This window comes from Gasterosteus aculeatus, chromosome 20, assembly GCF_964276395.1.
Source record: "Gasterosteus aculeatus chromosome 20, fGasAcu3.hap1.1, whole genome shotgun sequence".
Taxonomy (NCBI): domain Eukaryota; kingdom Metazoa; phylum Chordata; class Actinopteri; order Perciformes; family Gasterosteidae; genus Gasterosteus; species Gasterosteus aculeatus.
The window spans coordinates 9,831,062-9,858,959 of record NC_135707.1 but is presented as its reverse complement, the minus strand read 5'-3'; the positions used below and the strand labels follow the sequence as shown (position 1 = coordinate 9,858,959).

At 45.7% G+C, this 27,898-nt stretch overlaps 1 protein-coding gene across 1 annotated transcript; it reads right to left on the bottom strand.

The window, feature by feature from the left end:
• Positions 1–412: 412 nt before the first annotated feature.
• Positions 413–26,609, bottom strand: znf804b (zinc finger protein 804B). Its single transcript, XM_040165951.2, has 5 exons — positions 26,160–26,609; positions 25,727–26,046; positions 9,173–9,310; positions 5,669–5,799; positions 413–5,083 (listed from the first exon to the last, which is right to left on the bottom strand). Exons 2-5 carry the CDS (start codon positions 25,847–25,849, stop codon positions 1,117–1,119), a joined length of 4,359 nt encoding a protein of 1,452 aa, XP_040021885.2. The 5' UTR covers positions 25,850–26,046; positions 26,160–26,609; the 3' UTR covers positions 413–1,116.
• Between the last annotated feature and the right edge of the window lie 1,289 nt (positions 26,610–27,898).

Sequence of the window (27,898 nt, the reverse complement as noted above, 5' to 3'; positions counted from 1 at the left end):
ACATTTGGTTTTTGCGTCTGAACATTTCTTAGTTTGTGAAATACTGTACATGTCTACCTCCCGTGACATTTATTTCAAGTTCCCTTCCTAAATGACATGCTCACAGCCCATAGACGTGCACCCTCACACGGGGATTAGGTAGTAAGACTAAGAAAGGTTTGGAGCCATAGTTCTATGTTCTTTTAAAGATCTCTGCAGAGTAAACCACACAGTATTCATTCTTTCTTGCAACATGTTGCACAATCAATATGACTCAGACATAACAAGAAAAAAACAACTAAAGACAGTTCTTTCTCCCCCAAATTTTAATGTAACAGATCTGAATCCTTCATTACCGTCATCAACAGTTATGAGCTATGTGGCGTGTTTGGATCAATGAAGCCATTGTGTGGAATAAGTATTGTACCACTGATGAAGGTTACATCCACCCTTTATTTACACTATAGAGACAAACCAGGTCTTTACATGTGTCAGATATGGAAATTAGTCTTCATCCTTCCTACTGTGTCACTTTGCAGTACCTCTTATACATGCTCTGTGGCAAATACAAAAATACAGCATCCACCAAGGTTAAAATGGCTGTGCTGGACTACCAGCCCCTTGTACATCATTTATGTTTGTTGAAAGTCACACTCAGATAACTCAGATAACCTGAATGAAATGGAGATAAGGGGATAGTATTGTCACTCTTTCTTGCCCCTTTGTCCCTGGCATGAAGGACACTTCAAAAGGCAGCTGGTCTGCCTGTGGTTCAGGAGGAAAGAGAGGCGGTGACACAAGGACAGCTTGTCTTTGAATTGCAGGTGCGCCTTTCCTTTTATTCTGGGCCTGAATTAGGAATGATGACAAAACCGGAGGATCAAAGTCTGTTTTCACTATTTCTGCTTTGACACAGAAGAGACTAGATGGAGAATCAAATTTTCTATTCGAAAAACGGTGAATAGTAGTGTGTATATAGAATTGCTGTTTGAGTGTACGCGTATATGTGTGATTGAGGTTTTTTTCTAAAAGCAATGACACAAACCCCATTTCTAATAGCAGCAGTTTGTCCAAACCAAAAAACGTTCTTTCACTCACTAGTCTGTTTTGCCAAAGAAGATTAATAAACATGGAAAGTCACACCGCCTTCTGTTGAAACCTCACTGGCCAAGCTCTCTCCAGGAAAGACTGTGGGGCCAAGGGTTGCAAGGCTACGTGGGAGAGTGGAGCGAGTGGGGTTGGATGAAAAGCCGGGGACTGGGGGAGGAGAGGGATGGGATGATGGGACAGCAAAATGGAGGGAAACAGGGTAGATAAAGAAAAGGGAGTTAAGTGAAGGTGGTGAGGAAGGGAGGGATGGAGAGGGTGCAGGCCGTGAGGGAGCTGAACTGGGTGCGGGTGGATGGAAGGACAGTTGGATGAGGACGATGAGGAGGAGGAGGCGGCGGGCAAGGAGAGGGATGCGTGTTGTAAGATGATATGTTGGAGGCTGGAGAGAGGGGGGAGGCCAGGGACTCTCAGCGCCATGGGCGGAGGGAAGTTCTCGTGTGGGGTCACGTGTGAAAATGGGTGACAGACCGGCAGGGTGTGCTGTCCCTGTGTTTGCATCATGTCCGTGTGAAGTGTCTGAGTTTGAGGCTGTGACGGGTTGTGCAAGGGCGCAGGTGTGTACTGCTCCTCTGAAGTTCCACAGTTCTCTGTCTGTGCTGCGTGCGTGTAGTTTGTCTCCGTGTTCACATCGGCGCTCTCTTGCATCTGCTCCAGGACTCTCTGCATGTGCTCCCTCGCCTGCTCTTGCAGGAGGCGATATTTGTCCATCTCCTCAGCGGTAAAGCTGATTGACGGCGCCGTCTCTTTACCCGTCTGCTTGTCTTCTGTCCTAATCCGCAGCAGGCAGAGATTTGGAGTGTTGCTTGGGTTTGACCCAACCGTGTCCAGAGGACATTCTTGAGTGTTGACGACTGCTCCAGCATCCATTCCGCTGCCCCTGGTCTCGTCTTCCTCCTCCCCCTGCTTCTCCCGACTCTTCTCCTGCAACCTTTTGTTCCTTCTGGCTTTTCTCTGGATAGCAGGTAGTTTACCTATGAGAGGGAGCAGCAACGTCCTGGCTGGTTTCTGCGGCAGAGGCTTACCGGGGGATGGTCCTGCAGGAGTCGTGGCTGACCCGCTTGTGTCGACAGGGCCAGAGGTTCTATCGACGAGGACAGACTGCGCACTGGGCTCCTTCAGCTGAGACAGACTTGTGTTACAATGGTGTGTGTTGAGGCCCTGGACGCTAGGAGCCAAGCAGGCTCCGTGTGGTGAGGAAGGAGTGAAGGAGCCAGAGGTATGGCCTGATGAGGCGGTCATATGGTCGCTCTGATTCGTTGCCTCCTGAGGGGCCTCAGACGTCCTGTCGGAGCTAACTGTCAACCCATCAACTGTGACCCCCGAACAGGTACTGCTCCTGCTCCACTCCCAGCTGAGCTCGGAAATGCTGGTGCTGCTGCACGGGCTGCAGGAGCGTGGGCTGTGGCATCTGCTGGACTGCGTGTTTATCAAGCTCTGGGGGCTGTATGTCTCCCTACTTGTCCACCACTCGGGGCTGGAGAAGCGTCTGGAGCTTGAGCGTCTGGTGCCTGCACATCTCCACACATAAGCTGGGCTGTCTCGGCTGTCTGCTCCTGTCCAGGAGCCCGATGCGGATCTGTGCGTCCCCCTGTCTTCCCAGCTGTCAGTGCTGCCCCATGTCCATCTGTCCACGCTGCATCTGTCCCAGTCTGCATCTTCTGTGCTTAGACGTTGGCCTCTCCTGCCCCAGCTGCCAGGAGTGGGGCTGAACTTTGGCCCCCGATCCCACTCCACTGCTCTGTTTCTTGGTCTCCACCCACTACTTGACCTGCCCCCCTCACTACCTTGAGGGCAGTCCCTCCCCAACCACTCCCATTGTTCTGTATCTGAAGTCGGGTCCCTGCCTCTGCAACCTGAATACCCCCCGATTTTCCTCCCCCTCTCAGTCTCCTCCCAGACGTCACGATGCCTCTTAGTGGCAATGAATTTCCTGTCCCCGTGGAGGACTATTCTTTTTCTCGCCGGGCTGCTGCCACAGCTGTTGTCAGGGTAACAGCAGTCAATGAAACCCCTGGGGTTGCTATGGTGACCCCTTTCCCAAAACAGCTCTGGGTTACATGCTGGTGGGAAGGAGTGTAAGAAGAAGTGGGGCCGCGAGGGAAAAGTTGCTGCATCTCCGTCTCGCCTCCCCTCCCCATTGTTGCGTCTGTCCGCTGCGGCACGTCTGGCGGGCTGGGAGTAAGCGGCGCAGTGCTCTGCCTGCTCCCCGTCTGGCTGTGCCTGGGATCGAGTGCTGAGGCTCTTGTTAGGCCCCCTCTTCCTGACCGGGACCGATACTGGCTCGGATCTTCCCAGGTGACAGCTGCTGCCGGCTCCCTGCACCCTCCTCGTCCTCGTTTCCCTCATCTCCCTTTGCCACCTTTTTTTCGGCCAGCTCCCCCCAACTTCTCCAATCCTCTCTGAGCCAATGGAGACGGCAGAGACAACACTCCTCACTTTGCACTTTGCTGATGGGTGCTTCTTCGCAGCCTTTTCCCTCTCACCCCTCTTACGCTTTCCCAGCTTGTGTTTCTTTGTGCTGGCTTTCCTCTTTTTGCGTGACACTTCCACGGCGCCCGCGTACAGCTGTTGAGCGCTGGCGCACTTGCACATTGTCTCGCTCCCACACTCACACCTGGACAGGCTGGTGCATAAGCTCTGTGTGCCGGGCTCGGTGACAGACTCTAATTTACAGCTCAGATCTCCGATCGCTCTCTCCCCGATCCCTCTCGCACCCCCTAATCTGCCTCCCAGTGGATTCTGGGAGTTTGTGTCATAGCTGTCAATGTGAGCGGGGTCGAATGGAGGAGAGGCTACCCTCACACAATCATCTATCCTTAGCGGGCATTGTCCTCTTTCTGCTCTTGTTTCTGATGATGTAAGGTTTTTGTTCTTTAGCAACAGGTGTGCTTTTGTCTCCACGTCGATATGTTCCTCAGCTTCCTGTCTCGTCTCTCTTTCTAAACGAGAGGGAGCATCTGATGTAGGAATAGCTGGCACAGATTCATCTGAGAGAGTAGACCGATTTCTTTGTGACTCCTGCAGATCCTCTACGAGATGTTCCGCTTGTGGTGGGTTCAAGCAGAGCGGGTTGCAGCTGTAGGAGATGTGCGGTTGAGACTTGGTGACCATAAGCAGATTGACAGGCCATCTCAGACGACTGCAGCCATCTTTCCTCAGCACACACATGTACCGACTCTCCTCCTCCCGCCCTTCTATTTCCAGCTTTCTGTCTGTCTCGCTATCTGCGTGTTCAGTGTCCATGTGTGACCCGGCTAGTCCGGCGCCCCGTAGGGCCACCTGGGTCTGTGGCAGCAGGCACGGTGAATCGTAGCTCTGATTATCAGGTGCTCCCAGGGAAACAGTTGAGTGTGCTTTCCCTGCATCTTTTGTTCCAATCTCCCCCTTCTCCCTCTGGGGAGGAGCGTCTCTGGGGATCGGCCCTGTGTCGTTAGGACTAACACCGTCAGATCCGGACTTGTGCTTTTCACAATCGCTGTGCTTCCCCTCCTGCGCTGCCCCGCTGTTCCCGCCAACGTCTCCCATCATCCCTTTTAGCCTTTCCCTCATTTGTTCTCTCTTCTCTCTCTCCTCCTCTTCCAGGTCTGAGAAGACGGAGGCAGAAGGCTCGAGCCTGGGCCCCCTGCGTGAGAAGCAGAAGGAGACGCCAAGCCTGCCTGCTGCCCTCCCCCGCCCGGGGAGAGGGAGCTGGGGACGCGAGCCCGGGCAGGACTGAGGATGCACCGCGGGAGAGTGCGCATGGGATGCCAGATGTGCGAGTAGTGGGGGCTCGGCTAGAGCCGCGGCCAGCGGGATTTGGGAAGGTGATTGACATGGATTTTCTGGCTGGCGGCTGAGACGTGCTTTTGTGGGCTGCGCAGGAGGGAGTCCACGGATGTGGTTGAAGGGTTCGGGTTTGTTCTCCGGGATGCGGTCGCATCGGTCCCCCTTCTTATCTTGCTGCTGTGTCACGGCCCTGTCTGCTCTTCTTAGTCCAGAAGTCATTCCTGGGACTCTGAAACAGAGAGAGACAGAAGTGTTCTTGGTTTGAATCTATTTCACTTTAAGCCTGGCTTAATTAAACTTCAATGTTTAAATCAAGAATGATGAATTTAAATCAAGAAAAAAAGAAAGGAACGGTTACTATTCAAAGTAATGCTGTTAACATGTCATTACCTGATTGTAGGAAAGCCAATGAATTGCTCAGGGAATCATTGTAATCAAGATGATTATAATATGTATGATGTGTTGTCTTTATCCGTTGTTTTGATTGCTTGAGGTACACAAACACTGAGGCAAGCCTGCAACCTTCAACTTGTTTCACTCATTTAATTCACTTCTTTAAAAGAACCATTTATGACTTAATTATAACACACATCTTCTTCTCCTTGTATAATCCACTCTCAGAGCATCTTGTATTCACTTCACCTGTGGCCTATGCAGGACGGCATGGTGCTCCAACGTTTGTGGAAACATCCATCAGATGGAATAAACGTTGACTCGATGTGACACACTCTAACCCCTCTGGACTCCTGCCCTGGGTCTCATTACACTAACACACTGCCACAGATACACACAAATACACTCTCCTCCCACACACCTCTGGGTTTCCTGCTGCAGCTGTGCGAGGTGGTGCAGCCGTCTGAGAGCCTTCTCCTGTTTGCGCTGGTCCTTCCATGATTTTGAGGCCACGTTGCGAGCGAACTCCCTGTGCTTGAGCTCCTTCAGCCTCTGCAGGAGGTAAAAAATTAGAGGAAAACAGAGGGAGGGACGGGGAAAAAAAGTATTTTAGAGGGCACAGGGTAGCGAGAACAACACGAGCTGGACAAAGAGAAGAGAGAGTGAGGAATTAGTTTTAAGAAGCTCTCTGCAGGCAGCTGTCTTTCAAACCTACAGATCAGTCAGCATTGTGTGCAGATGTCCGCCTTTTAAGCTCATGTCCAATTAACTCCATTCAGCCTGAAAGAAAGCATCTTTTTTACAAAACCTAGCTTGAAAGCAAACACAACCCAACTGGTAAATAGCAGTCTAGAGAGGCAGTTGAGATGAGTGGCATGTCTGATTTATTGACGATGATGATTTTTCCACTGACATTTTGAAAATGTTCAGCCCTCTATCAGTTGGGACAGCTTGACTAGAGAGACAATCTTATCCAGTGACTGATCTTTAGCTGGAGTGTAGCTAAGGGTGCATTTGCCGATGCAGAAATTACTTATTGGTAAAATAATCATTTGAGACATTGTGTGTGTGTGTGCGTGTGTGTGTGCACAAATGCAAGAAACATAATTCTCACACCATGGTAGTGAGCAGTGGATGATTTAATGTTAGGTAAAACCGGTGGGTCTTTATTCCCATCATAGTGCAAAAAATATACAAATTAGTGTTTTGTGCAAGTTCACGTGTGTGTATTTGTACATTTGTGTCTATAGCCATAGGTGTGCCAGTCCTCTAAGGGAAACACTGATTCATGCCATTCTCTCCAGTTTCCTTTTTTTACACACTTTAATCCCTCCTTTATCTGTGCCTGGTAGGTGTGTGTGTGTGTGTGTGTGTGTATGTTTCTATTTGTGTGTCTAAAGGCTAAGGGGAGACTAAGGAGTTTGGAAATAGCTGCAGTATCGTACATCCTCCTGCCTCTTATCTCTTGTCTCACTTCCCAATATATTTTATCCATGTCTCTCAACGGGCAATCCACCCCCGGTTTATAAAGATTCATTGTTTATTTGATATAGTTGTGAATTGATCCTGTAGTATAATGTGCGGGTACAGGAGTGCACCACTTTCACTTACAGATTATTTTCCGCTCTTTAACATCTATAGAGAGTATATTGCGCAAGAGCACACACACACACGTGAACTCATCAGATTAGCCCCTCAGATTTATTTATACACTCACTCTCTTTCACACCCAGATCTCATGCCGGAGCTGACAGTCGTCAGGTTAATCTCTGCTGAGTCTTACACAATCGGTTGTCTTTTAACATTAACGCTCGTTGCTTAACATCCACTGTCAGCTCGGCGAAGACAGCAAGTCTTAACTTTGTGCCAATGGAGCAGCGGCAGTGGGTTTGTGTCCCTTAAACATAAGGTGCTTGTGCATTGTAGATGCGCGAGAAATCAGGTGAGTGTTCCTTCTTGTGTGGTAAGGAGCTTTGAATGGCTTTGATGCCAAACTCATTCTATGGGAAATATTAATCATGTTTAAGCAGAAGGATGAATATGGAACAAGTGCGGACGGAGCCAGGAAAAAACGGAGGAAGAAAAGATCAGAGAAGCTGTCCGTGGCGATGACTGAGAGAGAGCAGCGTATCAAAGATGGAAGGATGCATTCGTCCTCCTTCCACTTGCATTTGCAGTGTGCCAGGTTATTGTTCTCTCTTAAGAACAGATCCCACTGCATAGAAACCTGTAGCTATATTTAGAGCCCAACAAAATGTTGCGCATTTTCACGAGCACACAGTGCAGAGATATTTCCGTTTCACACTTTAAAGTGGATACTTTTGTCTTCAAAGATGATGTCGTGTCCCCAACAGCTTTAAGCAATATTACTCTCCAGTATGCCAGTCCAGCTATGCGCTGCGAAAATCAATCCGATCTGTCAAAGCCTCGATCAATATTCCTTTAGATGTGTTAAGGAGTGCTCCGTCTGAGGCAACTATGGATGAGTCAGAGTTGATTCATTTCAATCCACGAGGGCTTTAGAACGAGGATTGGGGTATTCTTAGGTACCATGTGAGGGGCCACGCTAATAGGCTGATTGCTCTTTTATTCAAAAAGGAGCATACTTCTCTTGTAATGAGCAATTTCTGTAATCAGCAGTAAATGCTGATAAAGCGCTGCATTTAGACATGTTTATCCCTGAATCGATGACAAGGAAAAGACACAGAACAAACGCAATCAGCTGCCATTCTCCAAAGCCAATACTCCTGCAGGGAAGCTCGCCTCATCTAGAATTTCATCTGTTGTCAGCTCGGTAGGCAGAGTGTGCATGCGCGCCTGTATGTGTGCGTGTTCCCACAGTGCCAGTGGCTACTGTCAGCTCAGTGCCGCATGCAGCTCGTTTCATGTGCCTGCCGCTGGCTAAAACAAAGCATTAACATCGGCCTGCAGTTGCTTCGGTTCATTTTCAAAGAACAATGACAGTGAAGGAACAGTCTTATTTAATGTATATTTCATTTTGCACAGCGAGGGCGTTCAAAAATGGGAAGTGGCTTGGTTTAGTTTAGAGCCTGTGTCTGACACACGTGTGTAGGGAAGGACATGTCTGAGTTACAACATATAACATATAACAATGTGCTATCAGCAGAAACATCCAGTTTGTCCAGAGTAGAGGTTGCGTATGAGAATGGATGTGAAATCAGAAAGCAGGAGAAAACCTCCTGCTCGGTCTTTTCCTAATGGTCCATACACCTCATCTTGTCCAAACCTGACTAATATAATTGTGTCTATTTGCATGTATTCATGAATGCATTCATGCATGCATGCATGTATGTATGCATGCATGCATGCATGTATGTATGTATGTATGTATGTATGTATGTATGTATGTATGTATGTATGTATGTATGTATGTATGTATGTATGCCTGTCCTTTGATTTAGTTGACAACTGTTCATCAACAGTTAGGGAAGATATTGTTGAGTAACCATGAAAGGGCAGTGTGAGTTTAAACTAATAGGTACATATCCCTTCCTTATTTGAGTTCAAAATAAGCTCTGGTAGGTGTACCATGGAAACAAAGGCAGTGAAGTGCAGAAGATAAATTTAAGTTTTGAAGGGCCACTGCACTATTTATCATAAAGTGAAAAATGTATACTGTGCAACTTTTGGTTATTAATAACCTTCCGTCTACATCGTATGCATGAGAATCTGCCTTAAGTTCCAAGTGTGTGAGCTTGCAAGAGATGATGCGGTTGTCACTCTTGTACTGTTACCTGCTGGGAAACTGCACCCAATGGGCAAACTGACATGCACATGTAAAGTAGCTTTTCCCCTCAAGCCACCACACCCAGATTCCACGACAGGAAATCATTAAACATGTCTGCATGTTAAATAGCCTGTGTTTGTGCTGTGTGTAACCACACTGCCAGTGCATTCCACCTACCTGTTTGTGTGCATGGTCGTAGGAGTTGATGTGGTTGTCAAACTCCTGGTGTCTGAGGTACTGCTTGTGACAAAGCTCACAGTAGAAGGGAGCCTTCAGATCCTCCGCTGAGCAGCCCAAAGCCCTCTCTGCATGCTCCTGGAGAGAGAGAGAGAGAGAGAGAGAGAGAGAGAGAGAGAGAGACGAATGAGTGCGTTGGATGGGTAGGGGGAGAGAAAGCAAAAAGAGACAAGATAGAGGAATAAACAGACAAAGACATAAAGGGTTAGAGGGGCGGAGATTGAGATAGAGAGCGGAGGGGGTGGGGGGGGGGGGGTGAAGAAATGGCAGATTGTTAGCCATTTAGGCCAAATCTGCATCCCAGAGACATCAGCAGTAATGGCCTCTACATGTGCTCTGCATAAAACTGTTAAACGGCTTCCCATTAAAGTGTGCTGCTCTTGCTGTCGTTCCAGGAGGTTGGACAAAAGAAACTGAAGCCCTGTGTTCATGGCAACTTGAGCCCAAGGACACATTTAATACAGCCACTGTAATATAAACCTGTGTATGTACTTTAATGGCAAACAGTCTGGGTCTGACTGCAGGGAAAGTGGCAATTGTAGCCAACTGATGGAAAAAAACAAACTTCTTAAATTAACCATTTATGCCTTTATAGACTGGTAAAACTTTCCGACAAATACACACGCATACAGGCGCGTAAATAGTGCATGCTCATAGATACAAATGCTGGACAAATGGCATATGGACCTCAGGGGATGAATCGCTTGTCTACATGCTCACATCAGCCAGAGGGCTTTTTTGGGGGGGGATACGAGGACATGCACAGTGTTGTGTACAATAGATGTGTGTGTGTGCACATTTTCAGGGTTGTGTGTGCATTCATGCCATGCTCTGCTTCAGAATGTAATTTCCCTGAGGCTGGGGGCTGCCAATAAACACTATTGAATTCTGTTCTACACTGACATGATGGGAATTTAATTTGAGGTTGTCACTTCTTTCTCTCACTCTCTGCTTCTTTCCTTCCCTCCGTCCATCTCTTGGCTCCTTCTCCCTCCCTTTGCTGGCTCTCCTGATTTCCCAATCTTTTTTCCTCCACTAACTCCCTCTTTTCTCCTTTCCTTTATCTCCCCTTTTATTGCCTCTATTTGCCTTTTTCTCTCTGTATAGCTTGTTTCTTCTCTGTTTGGTGAGCCCTAGGTCACGCAGGGACAGAGTCTATTGGCCCCAATTTGCTTCAGTAATGTGTCTGCACGGAAGAACAGAGGTGAGAGCATAAGAAAGGGAGGATAGGAATGCAGGCAAGAAGAGAAGTGACCCCGTCCTGCCCTCGCAGATATAGAAACGCCTGGCCTTATTATTACCGCAGAGTAACATCCCTGTCATGGCATTACTTTACAAACATAAATTACAATTTTAATGACACTTTAACTACACACAAACACAGGTAAACACATTTAAACACAAATACAAAGAAAATAACTGTGCTTCTTATATTTCCATTTGGTTTGGGCTAATTGGGCGAAGAGGAGAGGAGGCTGAAGCACGGACCAGGCGCACAGGACTATCCTACACTGAAATCTGCAGAAAGGTAAGTAATATGCATTGATTCTGTGTTACTTTGTGTGCGTGTGTGTCTTATTGATCTGCCTTGAAGGCTTAAGCCACGACCAGGAAATGATCCAATCACCTAGAGCGGCCTTTCTTTGAGCTGTGTCGGGGCGAACAGATTGAGATACTGAAAGCCGTGTATTTGTCAACCTATGGGCCTATGCACGAACACATAGACGCTGCGTAAGTTCACGCCTTCACACTTTATGTGTGTACATGTGTAGATTTTTTGTACCCCCTAACCCTTTCTTCTCACCTCTCTGAATCCTAACAAGGTAATTATTTTGGAGCAGGAGAAATTTATACAGAAAGAGGGGTGTATGTACACAAGAAAAGGTGTGAATGCAAAAAAGCAAGAAATTGGGTTACTGTACAGTAGGTGTGTGTGTGGAGATCCCAGGAGCCATTTATTTATGGAACATCCTGAATAAAGTTGTACATGAGAGCTTTCCTTTGCCTTAAATGAACACACCTTATTTGATTTCCATTCCCTTTTTTTGAACTCAGAGTGCATAGACACATTAACAGAATTCCTTCCACGCGAACACTAACACACTTATGCATGCACAGTCGCACATAGTTTGTCAACGTGATACAGCAGAGGTAATAAAAATAGTATAAATCTGTTTGCGGAGAAAGCACAACTGATACCGTCAGACCTAAACAGACAGTGATGGTTTGCAGGATTATATGCGGGAGTGTTCTGCAAGGCTGTGAATGTGAATTTGAGTTTGAATGTGAGTTTTTTTTTTCTTTTTCCGCTTATTGTAAATTTTTGGGAGAAGGGCCATGTTATTCCTCTTCATAGCTGAAAGGATGTCACAAATAAGAGTCGTTGTGATCCATAACTGGACTTTCAAGCACACAGACACTAATTAATTCAATGTCCCGGGCTTCTGTGAACAGGTCACGCTTAAAGTGAACCCAGTCAAACTGCCCTCTTGGTTTTTGGGATGTCTGACTTTTATGGGTTATAAAATAAATGACTATTGTCATCATTATGCTTAATTTCAATTAAGCATAATGGAAAGCTTCAGAATTCTTTGTCTAGTGATCATGACCTTCAAGACTGCTGATATACACAGAAATTCAAAGGCCCCTCAGATAATTTGCTTATCACTGTCATAACTTAAGTCTTAATAACATCTTGACAGTAAGCTGCCTGCAGGTGGAACCTCAAGGTCAGAGAGAGGCTGAAATTGGAATTCGTTTATCACCTATGCTGCTCTCAGCTTCTCTTCAGCCATCTACTAAACAATCAAATGTCCTTAAAAATGAAAATTCAGTACGGTATATAAAAAAACATTTTCTGTCAACAGAACCCATTTGTTGGTAAAGTAAGTAAAATAAGAATCATAGAAGATACACTATAAAACACCTGATATTAATCTTACTTTAATGCTCAGTGATTCATTTTTGCAGTATTTTGCATGAGCTCATAAATTAGATTAAAATGAATAATTCAGAGAAATCTACTGTACACTTTCTCGCTGGTTGTAATGACAACAGCAGTGAACTAACTGTATATAAAATAAGATTACACTTAGTATTCCCTCTTAAGTCTCTTTCTTTATGCTTTCATCACTGTGTGGACAATGACTAGATGTGCTGATATGTTCTTAAATACGAGTTGCAGGATTTGAATATGTGCTTCTTTTGAACTCTTGGGCTTGGACATGCTCACGCAAAAGGGTTAAAATATGATTTGATGAATTGTTAACAACATGCCAACACAAGTTTTAATAATCCCAACTAGCAGAAACTATGCCTCAACATGCATAACAAATTAGGGGAGAGAAAGAGAGCAACATCAAATAATTATCTGAAGAGTACTTGGACTGCAGGAGGGAGATACAAACTTTATGAAAATGGCTTACATTGAGGGAACTATTGTTGCTCAAAAATAAACTGAAAATGATGCTTCTTTCCAGCTGTGCTCATCTAGGCACGAGGCTATTGTTGTCCACATAATTATTGATTAATCATGAACAAAACGTAATGAAAAAATCTGACTCATGTGAGTCTGTATTAGCATAATCCTGCACATCACCTGTATTTATTACATCCACTGTTTAATATTGTGTAAGCTTATCCTCAGACTGAAGAAATTCTAATTGCTACTTTTCCCTGTGAGGACAATTCAATAAACAATTCCTAACTGTTTATTAAGCCCAATTATCGCCGTAATTAGCTTTGGCTATAATTATCACCCTAATTTGGCCACTGTAATAAATAGAAACAATTCCATTAGTGTTAAAAAAAAAATTGAGCAAATGTGTTTGCTCCCGCTCTGTCCTCCTCTCACAGTTTAAACGCCTCTCTGTTTCCATCCCTTTCCTTTCTCTAAAGTGTTCCTGCGATTATCTCCCCCAGACACACATGGACAAGTGGAGGCAGTCTGGCAGTGCGTGACTCTGCCGCTGCCGCGTCGATTTGCGACCATATCTAACGACGTCGCTCGTTACTGTAGTGACCTGTAGATCTCAATGACAGATGCGTCTGTGCCCCCCCCCCAAAGACTGCCAAATAGTGTTATTGAGCCCTAATGCATCTTCCATGACCGCCTTCAGTATGCCTCCATGGCCAGTACCCACCCATTTATTAATCCGACAAATATGCATCTGCATGTGCGTCACAGCTGTTTTTGTGTGAATCCCTCTATTAGTGTTTGCGTATTTTTGTTTGCTGCAGCTCATTAGAGCCAGTTGGGACTATAGCTGTAAGTAGCACATGGAGAAAGCTCAGCCCAAACCGTCAGAGGTTTCTCTCAGCCAACAGGACAGATGCGTATCCACCAGTGAGCAACGCCGGCTCACACACTGCTGGCAACCCAACCGTAAAGGAGACAAAATTACCACCACATACACAGACCAGTAAAACGCGTAGTGCGATGTCTACAGGTCAGTGTGGTTGGTGACTCATGAAACGTGCGCTATCTTAAGCAACGGCCTCGATACACCATGAATCACCAGCCTTTGTCTGTCGTGCTCACAATATGTATCCAAATGTTCCATCTCCCTCTGCCCTTTTAGGTTGAGCAACATGCAAGACAAACCAACTGAATGAATAAATGATGAAGGGATTATATTTGCAAATTTGCCCTGTGCCCTTTTGCTGTTTTGTTAAAATGATTATTACCTCTCCCCAGATCTGATCCTTGAATCCATGCGGTGCAAAACCCTTTTGTCTTTATCTATCAATTTATCAATACACAAAGTATATGTATCCATCTATATATATTTATTCATAAAATAAACATTAGTCAGTTTATTCAGTAATCCTGGAAATGGCATTTGAAGCCGCGGCAAATTCAGCATACACTGCTAACCTCATTTAACTGTAAACAAGCAGAGTAAATACGAGGACTGTCACCTCTGCGCAAATGAGTGTTTACCCATGAAAATTGTAGAATGCCATCATGAAAGCCCCAATTTTAACATGTAAACTCCATGTGTCCAAAAGTGTTTATTCATCAGCGTGACACCAAAGAATAAGTTTAAAGATTTTGTTCCTGTTTTCAGAGATCAATGAAGAAAAAAAGAGTCGGCATAGAGATTAAAGCTGTTTAAGCCCCGGTATGAAAAAACAACGAGCGCTCCTAATGATGCGTCACCTCAGGGTCGTGCTCTCAACGGATTAAAGGGGAAATAGTTCATTATGAAAAGGCCTGAAATAATATGTGCCACACAGTAGGTAATGTAACGGAAGATGTTCCCATGGACAACGGCCAGCACAACACTTCGTGTGACGGGTGTTCAAAGGACAAACACAAAGACGTGACTGTACTGCTTTCGTCTGTGGTATGAAAAGAAAACAAAAAAAAGACGTCGCTCTGCTCTCCTGTTTGAGTCATAAATCCAGGATTTGTCACAAAGCCTGAAAACGATCACCGGCAAGCAATCAAAATAAATTCTGCGTCCATCACAATGCGATGCCACAGATCTGTACACCTTCACTGCCCTCGTTCTCCCTGCCTCCCGCCTATCTCCTTCTTACTCGACATCGCTTCCTTATTATCGCAGAGTTATTCATGCGCCGTGTCATTGATCAATGCTATTCGGTGCCGCATTTAAAATCTACCCACCTCTCAACATCCTCCCCCTCCTTTCTCGATCTCATTGTGTTCATTTCCTCCTGAATACAATGTGCGTTCAGCCTTTGGCTCATGAAGGACAAGTTAAACTGATTCACGGGGGCAGACGATAGCTTTCGGGCAAGAAAATAATGCACAAAAAGAGGACATCTTAAGACATTTTCTTCACTTGAACAAACGTGACCCGTAGTTTTTTTCCACCAGTTTTGTGGATACATTTTGTGATGAGTGGGATCAAGGAAGTAGCACAAATGCATGAAAGCATGCATGCAAATTCCTAAAGTACCCCGCCGTTCTACAAACTTTGGTCTCCTTAGTGAATTTAAATGTATTTTCATGATCATACCACTCTCTCACAGTGCACCTCGGGGACTTGCATTTGTTCCTCTAAAAGGCAAAGATGTCCTTTCTCTTTCTCCCAGTGCACATTAAGGAAAACATCATAAACCGATTACAAGGAGGCAAAGGACGGTGGTTATAAAGGATGAAGAGGTGAACTTCAGGCCACGTCTCAGTCATAATAAATATACTGTAAATATGCCATGTTTGTTTCCGTCTCTTTGTTAACGTAGCCTCGGATGACAAAATTGGTGAAAGCTGACCTTTTGTTTCACCGCTCTTCTCGTCTCATTCCATTAATCTCAGGTGTTTTTCTACCGTGGATTGAAATCATTCCTTTGCATTATATAATCGTTCCTCTCTCACACACGCTTTCCTGTTCCGAGCATTAACAGCCCTTTGTGGGTTGAACTGAGACTGAAGCTGCACACACACGATGAAGACAGAGACAGTTTCGAGAACGTCCCTCGGTGTGTGGACATGTGTGGATAATCAAAGAGGCGGCAAAAACACAAGACACAACACATGAGGAGAGAACCAACAAAAGTAAAAACCGGAAATGGAACGATAGATCAGAACGCCCAAAACAAAGCTCTAAATAACACGTAAAAACATCAAATCAAAGCCAAATAAACTTGTAAAGACCCCTTAAAGATTGTAAAGCAACGTTGAGTCATCCATCTGTGTCCCTAACAGCCTCGCCCCTCGCTTGCTAAATGTCATCTACGATATTAAAGGTGTTTCTCTACCAGCTGGCAGAAAAATGGAATTATATGGACCATACACTCTTGACATTTAAATTGCAGACACAATTGATAACCCAGCATGGATAAATGGATGTAGCTGAATTGGCACACGTGCACGCGCATAATACACAGAACTGTGTCTGTTCAGACGAGACAGCTGATCGACTGCCTCAAAGAGGATTGTGTCTTTATCGAAGTGATCAAACTGTGACTGTAATCTGTGTGAGTGTGATAATACAGATTAGAGTGACAACTTAAGAAGATGAAGGTAATCAGTTCGGGAAGCGACAGATTTAAAGAACCGGATTAATGCAATCGCAGATTACACACACGCACATTTAGCGCTCGACTAAATCTCGCCAAACTCAAGGATGAACGCGGCGAGGACGGCTGAGCAAGAGCGTGTGGTTTCTGCCATCCCTGAATTGAGGAATGATTACTGTCTTTCAGGCATTCATGATTGGGTGAACATTTGTGTGTGGGAGGGGGGGCGTAGACGTGTATGGGGGAGGGTGTGTGTAGGCGTGTGTGCATGTTCCCTATGTGTGGTCCATTGGGGGCTATCAGGGGATAACACGAGTGTGGCAAATAAGAGTGAGTGATCTTTTCTCTGGTACATTAGCGTATGAACGCACGTGTGGCAAATGAATGATGCTACGGACGAGAAGGCCGGGATCAACCGCTCAGTACCAACTCATCACACATCAATGCGGCAAACTCGGTCCAACTTTGTTAAAGCTGGTTTTGCAGTACAAAAAGATTGTGTACCGGCTAAAAACCCAGTGCTGGCCAGGGATTGAAGTCCCACCGGGACTCTCTCTGTTTCCAGCATCATGCTCTCCCTCCGTCCATCCCTCCTCGTTCCTCAGTGTGTTGTCACCATCGTTCCCAAACTTGTATTCAGCCCTCTGTATAGTTGCATTAGTATGTATGGCCGTGTAGCTCTGGGTTTAGAGGTTTATGTCTCCTAATAGACAGAGATTTGTCCTGTCACACCAACACCCCCATACAGATTAAAGAGAGAGACAGAGGGAAGACGACTCCCTCCGCTCCGTGTGTGAAGGGGGAGAGAAGGAACATCTGTGTTGCCGTCAAATCTCCAGAGACAAAGATTCCATTTCGGTGCAGACAAATGATAAAGCATTAAATTGTAGCTTTCGCTTTTTTTTTTTCTCCCACGTTTTCCATCCTCTTCTGTACTCCCTCTCCTGCTCTCTCGCTGCCTCTCTCTACCCTTTTCTCTTCCCCTTTCACTCGCCGTGATGGGATTAAGACCAAAGGAGTAGAGTGAGTAGATGAAGACGGGATGAGACCTTATTAAGCATGTGAGAGGTGAGATGACATTAGGCTGTGCGGGAAGACTTCGAGTAGAAGGTGTGTGTGTGACGATGTGTGCAAATGCATGCGTTTGTGTGTGTGTGTGTGTGTGTGTGTGTGTGTGAGAGAGAGGGTGTGCGAGTACGCCGTATTTCTGTATTCATCCTCCCAGAAGGTAGGGGGGAAAGAGGGAGGAAGTGAGGCGTTTAGCTTCGGAGCACTTTAATCAGGGGGCGAGCAATCCTGCAAGACCCACTCTGTCATCCATTATTGATGCCTGCCTCAGCCAGGCTGATGAATCATTAAGCCACTCGTCAGGCCTGTGAATTCTGCCTCCTCCTTGGCCGATGACACTCATTTACATAAATCACACGCTGCTATTTTTTTCGCACGCTCACACATAAACACAAACACAAACCCACAGGCGGCCAAACTCACAAGTGTATTGATTTTGGTTTGCGATGTGAAGCATGACTCAAGCTTTTTTTTTTTCCATCGTTTCCAAAAACACACATGTCTGTTGTACCTCGAAGAGATAGGTTCACTCGTGCTGCAATAAAGAATTTAGAACGGGGATTATGCTGGTCACAACAAAAACTAAGCAGGCGATATGTTCCACCTCCCCGGGACTTCACAATAAACTTGTTTCTGACAAGACAACAGACACGTTTCACATACCAATCAATCAGGCACATACACACCTTCATATTTGGAAAGAAGAGAGTAAAGCGGGAGGAATGACGGAGAGAGAAACTAACAGAAGCAGAGGGAAGATCTTATAGAGTTTGTGTTTGCTTCTTGCCTCTGGGTGATACGGCGGAGGAAAAGTAGAGGATGTTAGGGAAATTGATGAATACCCACACACATGCACTCACACAATCCACCCACACGTTTCTTCTCATCTTTGTGGGGTTTCCTCTCCTCCCCTGCTGCTGCTCCCATGTCTTCCCATTCAGGGTTGTGACTAATCCTGTACCACAGGGAAGGAATATACCTCACAGCAAGGCTAAGAAGGGCCCCGTAGCAGACTCGTGCGCAAATGTGCAAGCACAATTGCGCCAAATATACATAAACAAACAGTCAGAGGAAACAGGCACTCTGCCCATATAATGGAGGGAGCCAAGGCCCGATGGCTGGTAGCTGGAGACTGCTTGCAGACCACTGTGATCCTGCCATCCTGGCAGCGCGCAGCCAGGACATTTCTGCACAGCGCTAAGCCGAGCGCCCGGCATCTCCAATCTGCTGTGAACAGGAATGCCGCTCATGATGATTGTAGTGGGTTGTTCTCAGCAGCGCGGCTGATGTGAAGGCTGGTTGAAGTAAACGGCATGAATTATTAGTGTGTGCGTCACGGCTCGCGCTGCTGGTGGAGGTAACTCTGATATAATGTGATGCATTGTTACTGATGCATCACATCACCTCACGCTACTAGAATGTCCTAGTAGGTCCTATCTGCTTTGATAGATAAACATGAGAGATCACCAGAAGGAACACATAGTCTTATTATTATAGTACATGTATTTGTGACCCGCCTGCATGTGCGTATTTAAACGTTTTGCATCTATAATATTCTGCTTTATGTGCACACATACAAGCAGTACATCCAGTACACAGAGATTAGGGATAGGTATGTTTCTTTCCCAATACCGATGCCTAAACGCTGCCAGAACAGGTTTCTTTTTTTTAAATCACAAGATGACAATTGACAACACTAAAGAAAGTTATTTAATTTATTTCTTCAAATTGAACAATATATTAACTGTTTAAAGTACACGTTGAATATAAATAAATACAAAACACTTCAAACTACATTATCAAACTTGTTGAAGTGTTAACAGTATACCTACAGTGTTTATATTAGTTAATTGGAATAGTTGGGGAATATTAATCATTTCATTTTAGATATATGCTCATTGTGCAGGAACTAACGATACGTAACTTGTATTGAAAAGCTTTTATGTTAGAGCACTTATATAGTAGGCTTTAATGATTATGGTAATCTCTCAGTTGTCCTAATTCAGGCTATGAATTGAAGCTGTCCGTCATAGTGTATTGGTGTACCCAGAAGAGCACCATCCACAAGTACATTCTCCTTTAGGCAAAGCGATGCAAAGCATTGAAGCTTTGATCTTATGTCAACAATTTAAGGAAGTGAAAAGGATTCATATGCATTAAAATCCCACTTTGATGTAAAAATGCAACGTGCCCGCTTGACTTCTTTCAGTTGCAGTTATTTTTATAAATTGGCCTCGTGCACATGAAAAGTGGGAAAAATATGATCTGAACATCAAGCTGAGGAGGAAATCCAAGTTTTCTTTTTTCTCAGAAGGAAGCCCCGTGCTCTCTGCTAAGCTGGGAGTTACTCCTTCTGCTCAGCAGTGAGGAGGTGGTTTGCAGCCTTTATTTAAGTGAGTCATCTCTCCCCTCTGAGAAGAAATAATGAATTTGTCTGAGCTGCTCTTAACCCCGGCCCGGTCTGTCAGTCTTGGAGACACATGAAAGCATTCAAGCACACAGGTGCAACTATGTGCAACGTGCACACTCATGTGTGTGCAGAAATATGCAGATTCTTAGTTAATGGAGCTATAATTGTTTTCCGGATATGCTCCTACACTACATGAAAATAGATTATAAAAACAGAGTGAAGGAAGGGTTACCGACCGCCTTCTCTTTTCTTTCATTCCTTCAAGGAGTTTTCAGCAATATTGCTACTGCAATATTACTCCCATTGTCATCCCATACAGGGCATACCACACACACACACACACACACACACACACACACACACACACACACACACACACACACACACACACACACACACACCAAGATTTAAAGGCCTAAACGGTTGAACCGTTGACCTGCTAAAAAATGAATGGGCTGGAGGGATGAGAAGAAAAGCAATAGGAGAGGGAGATAAAAAAAAGTAGGTAGAGGGGGGATTGGAGCAAAGGTGTCACCTCGAGAAATGGCATGGAGACAAGAAAGAGAGGCAGAAAATGGATATTTTAGAGAAAAGAAAAAGATCAAAAGCGCACAGAGAAAGCAGTCAAGTGAAATAAAATAGTTTAGGACAAAACCTTGAATGAAACGTGTCATCCTAACGATGATGAAATAAAATCCCTTTTATCTCTCACATTTCGTCTCCCGTTCCACATTTTTGTTATTTTGTTTTGAGCGTGTCTGTCAGTTTCTACCTGTACTGGTGTTCCAGATGGTTCATCAAACATCTTTTAATTATCAAACACTCACTAATTGTACGTGAGTGTGTGAGTGTGTGTGTGTGTGTGTGTGTGTGTGTGTGTGTGTGTGTGTGGGGGGGGGGGTTATGTGTGTTTATGTGCTGGTGTGTCTCCAGATAATTACCTGATGCTGCGATTACTAATGACCACACAGTCAAACATCTGTCCCATGGTAATATACCAAATGAGAGGTTGGCCATCTGTGGTGTCCGCGTTCATGCATGTACAATAACTCGTATGTCAATCCCGACATGTGCACATGTTTGTAAACCTCAATATGAAAATGTTATATCAGCAGAAGCAGACAGATTATTGAGAAAAACTCTCAGACCAAACGATAGTCTCCAAACGGGGTCACACCCACACAGTTCTACACTGTATTTACCTCTCAGTCAAACATAAATAAACAATGGCTTCCAATTCATTCACTAGCATCTTCTGACGGAACCTTTAGTTCAAATGGAAGCCTTTAAATGGGGGCAAAGTGAAGGGCTGTGGGTGAAATGGTGAAGCATCATCCTTTATCTAAATAACTTATAGAGTATAAAAAATGACATTCAAGTCAAAGTCCAGTTTGTATGTAGGTGTGTGTGTGTGTGTTTCTTTGTGTGCATCATTGTGTTTCGAATGAGCGGCAGGTCAAAGACACACAAAAAAAAGACCAAGAAGAAGAAGTCAATTGAATGAAAAAGCGTTTCCATCCCAGAGGTGAACAGGCAGTGTAAAGCTGGCAAGCACACTGGGGCAATAGCACAGATACTCGTGTACGTTCACAGAGATGAATGTGCTCGTACTGTACATCTCACGCTCCTCTCGTCCTCGGGGCGCGCTGCACTGGTGTTGAGAGACCGGCAGGTTATTTCACCTCTACAGTTCATTTAAAAGTTGCACACAGTGCAGCACAAACAGACAGGGAGGGAACTTGTTAGTAAAAACAGAAAGAAAGACGAGGCGTGTTTGTGGGAACCATGCTGGTTATCAATTAGAAGTTATTATGCTACGCAGCACTAATGAATTCATTAGCTAAATGAAATGTCAATAAAGGCTTGAGAGAAATTTGAAATTGATGCCAACTGTCTTACTAACCCCTTACCCTGCTCTTTCCTGCCATCCCATCTCACCCATCTGTCCCGATTATACACCTTTCTCCCCAACACACACTCTCTCTCCAAGGTGTGAGTGTAAACCGTGATGGAGGACATTAGCAGTGATCAGCGAGAGCACATTGCAGTGGTCAGCAGGAATGGGCCGGTCATGCAGGACTTAAGCATTCAGCAGCACTCACTTGCTCACTCGGGAAGTGCTCCACCAGGGTCTGATGGCTCCATGTGTATATGTGTGTGTGTGTGCATACCATTACACTGTATGAATGAGTGACTGCAGCAGCGTTAGGGGTTGTGACTAAAATTGATTTCCTGATAATACTAAGCTGAAGACCCGTGTGTAGCGGCTCTACTCTTGGATCTAAAACAACTTTTTCATTTCAAATCACTTTTAACCTAACTCCTCCTTTCTGAAATTTGCTGAATTTCATAAATTGAGGAGATGCTATTACCAGCTTCATTGTCCCCAGGGAGTTCTTTGATACTGAGCCGGTATCACTTATTATTATGATCATCATTAACCGTGCATTGAGATGCCCACACCCGTGAATAAACCGGCAGAGCAAATGGCGAGCCAGTTGGCTCATTTCACCTCTGTCCCCTTATGGCTTAATATTTGTAGCTAAGTACTCGACTCTGACTCTGAACATGATGGTGTTTTTGTGCGGCTAAATACTTGTTTCAAGATAATTGTTCGGGGGGGGGCATACGTTTAAATGCCACCTCATTTACATAAACACCGTTCAGCTCCCGGCGGAATCAATGTCAACACGAGGGCGCCAACGCGGAGCCACGTGCATACACACAAAGCACAAGCGAGGTCCCGTTCCGCCTCACTGTGCGTAGGCACGGCAGTGTACAGCAAAGGACTCTTCAGTGGAAGTATGCACACACACAGGGCAACCATATTCCACCGCGGGAGGTGTTTCTAAAGGGAAGTGGAGATTGAGGATGTTTGCTAAGTGACAGCTGAATATAGTATAATAAGTAAGAGGATCGGTTTGAATGGAAGGATACGCGAGGGCAGCATCTCTCCTCTTCACACACACCGTTCTACATCTCACCTCTGGTCCTCCCTCCATGCTGACAGTGAGGACGAAAAGCCTTTGAAGTGTTAATGAGAGTTTGGAGAATGACTCACCGACGATGATGATGATGACGCACTAATATGCATACGGGCACCAAACTTTAGACACGTCCGAGAGAGCTATCACAATGACTAATTAGCGATGGTAAACGAGTAATGAGCTAAATCCCGGTGTAGACAAACCGGCTCAATCCACCGGGAAGCTAAACAAAGCACAGAGATCTAGAAAAACACGGGAGGATTTGTTATGAAGGGGGGGGGGGGGGGGAAGGGGGCCAGTGTGTCTAGACGGATTCTCCTTACGATTCATAGGCGCCCAGTATTTTGTTAATGCTGCAACGCCTTATCAAAGGGAAGACACAACAAGTTACCTCTGACAAATCCCCGTTGAGATCTCCTTTGTACTCCACTGATCCAAGCCAAATCAAAGAGCAGCCGGCTGTGGTGCCGGCTCGCGCGGCATCCTCTACAACGGAAACGGACAGGTGCAATAGATGTGGACGCACATCTCAGCGAGGTGTGTTACACTCACCTGCTCCGCGCTGAAGGACTTTATCTTTCCACCTAACACAAGAGGTCACTTTTGAACTATATTTGACCACAAGCGCTCACTGTTTATCATGCTGACAGGCGCATGAATTCAACGCGTCTAAACTAATATGGATGAATCTGAAGGAACGTCTCTTTTCCCTTTTTCGACCTTCGTTTTCTACTTACGCAGCGTTTTCGCAGCACAGAAAACTTTCCACACACTTATCCACATTAGTTTGGACATGGAGGTAAAATATATCCCTTCCAGTCTACAGCTTGAAGGTACGAACATGGACTCAACATTTCTGTTTGGATTTTCCCTTTGTCCAAACAGAGGTCAGCTGTGACCTGGAGTACGAATTCAATGGCTTGATCGGAGACACAACTCCAGGGAGAAGGTTCAATCAGGGTTATTGGTGAGAGGCAATCTTCTCAGTCCCTGCTGCTCATGATGTTCGCTTGAATTCATTTAGATAAAACCAAATCCAGTATTTCACAAACACTTGAGTGCGGCAACAAGAGTGATTTTCAAAGAGGCGTATGACACAGCACCATCAGAAAATAAAATGATGTCAATAGACCTCATCGAGTTTTAGTGCGGATCACAATTCTTCTTTTTAGATATCGTACAGGCAATATAGACAAAATATGCTTCATTGCTCACTGTCGTGTAGATTGCAGTAAGGAAATAATGAATCAAAGAATTAATTTTGAGTTCTCAATGGTTTTAACTAATGAAGAGGTAATCTAAGCAGTTGCAGATTTACTGTCTGTCAAACTAAATATTGATTAACTGACTGTCTGCATCTGATGATACATGACACCATTCAATAATTCTACAGTAGCTCCTGATAGATTTTGATCTACACGCAAAAAGTCTTTTGTCTTAAAACTCGTCTATTACTTGAAGCTTGACAGAAAAGAAAAAAGATGTGGCACATTGCAATGCATAACACATCTCATCTATCGTTGGGTCTCTTCTAATAAATGTTCACAGCACGGAAACAAAAGTTAGCAACTGCTTGAATATGCAAATGCATTCATCCCTCCAAATTTGTAGATCTGTCGGATGTTGTCAGTACGCTGCAAGATCATCTAAATTAGACTTCTTGTGAGGAATCGCTCTTGTTTCTGAGACTCATTTGCGTGTGCAATAAAAAGTGAGATTTTTGATGATTCTACAAGGAGATGAATGGGCTCTGAGACAGACTAAATTAAATAACTAAGTGAAGACGTACACATACTGTACAGGGTGTGTGCACAACACCATTTTTTAGCTCTTCTCTCCACGTATGTGTGTCTGCAAAAGTTTGTACTTTGTCAACACGACTCTTTGCAGCATCTCTGTCAGACTCACTGCGTGTGCTCAACACTGTTCGCTCATTCCCATCACACAGTGGACGCGGGCCGAACATGACAGACTGGTAATGACTTGAGTATGAACACACACACACACACACGCACACACACACACACACACACACACACACACACACACACACACACACACACACACACACACACACACACACACACACACACACACACACACTCGTAGACACGCTCATACACACATACCAGCTGCTCCTTTCCTCCTTTCTCATCAAACTTGTCATCAGCTCCGCCAGTTTGTCTCGTCTCACATTAAGAGCTCATGAATAATGTGTGATTACCAGAGACCCTCCGAGCAGCTCCTGAATCTAGAACACACACACACACACCAAAATATCATGTTCGTATTTACGTGCATTGCTATTTGCTTTCCTTCACTCTCTCTTTTTGTCACCTCCCACCCCCCAAACACCACCACTCCCTCTGCCCCACTCTCTAGATTTGTACAACTACAACAAATAAAAAAACACTGAGTGCACAAAAACTGAGACCCAGTTTGCAACTGAATGCCAGTCTGGTGGCTCAAAGGGACCACAGGCGACGGGAAAAGGTCAGGAAGTTGTTGGCAGATCGCACACATAAATACACTCACAGACACACACACACAGACACACACACACACCTAACAAATACTCCCCAGGTAATTAGTGCTATTTTCAGCCGGGCAACTCATCTCCTCCTGAAAGCACTAATGTAATTTGATTCGTTTAATTCCCATAGCCGTTAGCGAGATGGAAGCATGGAGGGACAATGGCTTCATGGTTGGATAACTCATTTCTCCTCTGTTCCAAATATTCCTATATAACCTTTTTATTATGACTCCCCAAAAGAAGAAAATATTTTCTTACATCCTGCACACACTTTTTAGATACCTACAGGCGCACTTTCCTGTAGTTGTGAGGACTTTCCCATTATTGCTCTCAAACGTGTGATGGAATAGTCACTAGAAAGTGGAAAAAGTAGCTGAAATTAACTTTTTATCTTTTTACAAGCTCTGCCCCCTCCCTCCACACACACACACACACACACACACACACACACACACACACACACACACACACACACACACACGTTTAAGGAATCGTCGTTCTCCTACCGGTGAATCACTGGTTGCAGTTGGACACAGTGGTCCTCTAAAGACCCCCTTGACGCGACGAAAGTGTCCGTTGCTCAGGTGTGTGGAGCTGATCACAAGGTAGTAACACGCACTGCACGCCATCTCGGGGGGGGCCTCACGGGGGGCTTTGGGCCCAAACACGGCGGGTGCCTCACTTCCCTCCGTCGGGTCCTGGATGCCAGCAGCGTCCCGGATGAAGGTCGCCAAAGTCTGTCTCCGCGCAAAAGGCTGTGGCAGGTGGGAGCGCGACGCGAGTACGTCTCACTCACTCGGGTCCTGCGCCGCAAAGTCTGTGCTTCCTTTCAAAAAGCGGAGACAAGATGAGAAGGGTGATCTTTGAGACAACTATTTTACAGAAATGGACAAAGAGCGGGACAGGGAGAGAGTGCGAGACACGGATGTCCTTACTGACCGCGCTCCGCCGCGGGCGTCTGCGCTTGGCATGCCTCCGCCGATCGGACTTTCAAAAAGGAACGAGCGCCTGTGGAGTGTCAGAGGAGGAGATGAATCCGTCCCATCTCTTGTGTCGGCCCCCCTTTACCCCCGCGTCGTCTTTCCGCTGCACTATGGTCCGGTCTGCAAAGTGTGTGCAGCATCAGCCGAGCGGCAGCAGCAGCCCGAATGGGAGTTTTCAGTACGAAGAACGGGGGACGAGGGGGGGTGGGAGACAGGCACTCTCGCAGGTGCGCCTCCTGCACGTCGGAGGAGAAAGAACGAGGAGACAGCTGACCCTTTGTCTTTACCTCGGCTCACCATTGGGGAAAAACCAGCCGTCTTGTGAATGAGAGACGCAACATTCATCCAGAGCATTGTGTGTGTAGTTATTATCAGGCTCCAGCCCAGGCTGTCTGAAGTGGTTCACAATCCCTCTCAAGGAATAAACTCTCCCCCCCCCCACCCTCACCCTCTCTCTCTCTCTCTCTCTCTCTCTCTCTCTCTCTCTCTCTGGTGGCTGCACTAGGGCAGACTCCTGTCTGCTGTAGCCTGTACTATGCAACCCGAGCCCATTTGTGGGTCTGGGTCAGTAGATGTGGCAACCACCTCTATCCGTACAGGTGTGTCATTGTGTGTGATTGAAGAATATTTGTAATTGAGCCACTGGCAATGTGCCAATTTCTCCCTCTCTCTCTCTCTCTCTTTCATATGATCTGGTCCATCCTCACCCCTCTCTCCTATTTATTTTGATTTTTTTTTCTTCCCCTTTGGATGGCATCAAAGCAAAAGCGCCACACGCTTTCACCAGGTTGTCGGTATCGTCAAGGGAAGGGAAACCTCCCTCGGTTGCAGCCTCAGAGCCAATGTGATTACAGATAAAAGGGTCTTTCTCCGGGCTCGGCCTGTCAAACTGCGCCGGACTCAAAGAGTAGCTGGGAACTGGCTGCAGCTGAGCCTCAGTGTGTCTGAGCGGTGCATGGCGCTGTTCCCCAACGCGGTGCAGCCACAGCACGTTCATGCATATTCAGGCCGGTATTAGGGCGCCCTTTGTGCTGCACGTCAACACCGAACGCTGCAGACAGCTTTGCGTTATAAAGGTAAACGTAAAGTAGACGGGAAACAGAGGGACACAGGGGGACACAGAGGGACACAGTCGCATACCTCCCACTTTCTGCCCCCTTTATTTACCTGACATGTGCACCGGAAACAGATGCATCTTTCAGGTTGGCCCAACGTTTGTGTTGTTTTCCCCTTTGGGTTGTATTTAAGTAAGGACACTGTTGTTCTGATTCACAGAAAAAAATGGAACCTCAACAATGCTTTTGCTCATCCCATTGTTTTTTAACTTCCGAACACTTCTAATGCAGGTATAGCTGACTTGTACTGCAACATTTGCAAACCTGTTATTCTCGGTCGCCTCCTACTCTTCATCAAACTGTTGCTCCTGTGCAACCTACTCATTGTCTCGTTCTATAGCGTTTTGTGTCCCGTCCTCCAGGCACTACCACTTCTCGGCCCTCTCAAACCGCAACTTTCTGTAGCTGCCAGCAGCACTTCATGAGCTGACCTCGGAGCAATGTTATTTGTTTTTTTAGAGCCACTCAGTGGGGGACCGGGCTCCGGTAATGAGCCCGACTGCCGACAGGCAGTTCTTGTGGCGTGAGGTGTTGGTCGTGATGGACCTCAGCCTCCTGCCAGATCGAAGGGACACAATCA

Coding starts and splice junctions, on each gene's coding strand:
- znf804b (XM_040165951.2), bottom strand. CDS start 25,849: ATGGCGTGCAGTGCGTGTTACTACCTTGTGATCAGCTCCACACACCTG. Junction 9,311..25,726: donor CTGCAACCAGTGATTCACCG/GTAGGAGAACGA, acceptor CTCTCTCTCCAG/GAGCATGCAGAGAGGGCTTT. Junction 5,084..5,668: donor CTGCAGCAGGAAACCCAGAG/GTGTGTGGGAGG, acceptor TCTCTGTTTCAG/AGTCCCAGGAATGACTTCTG.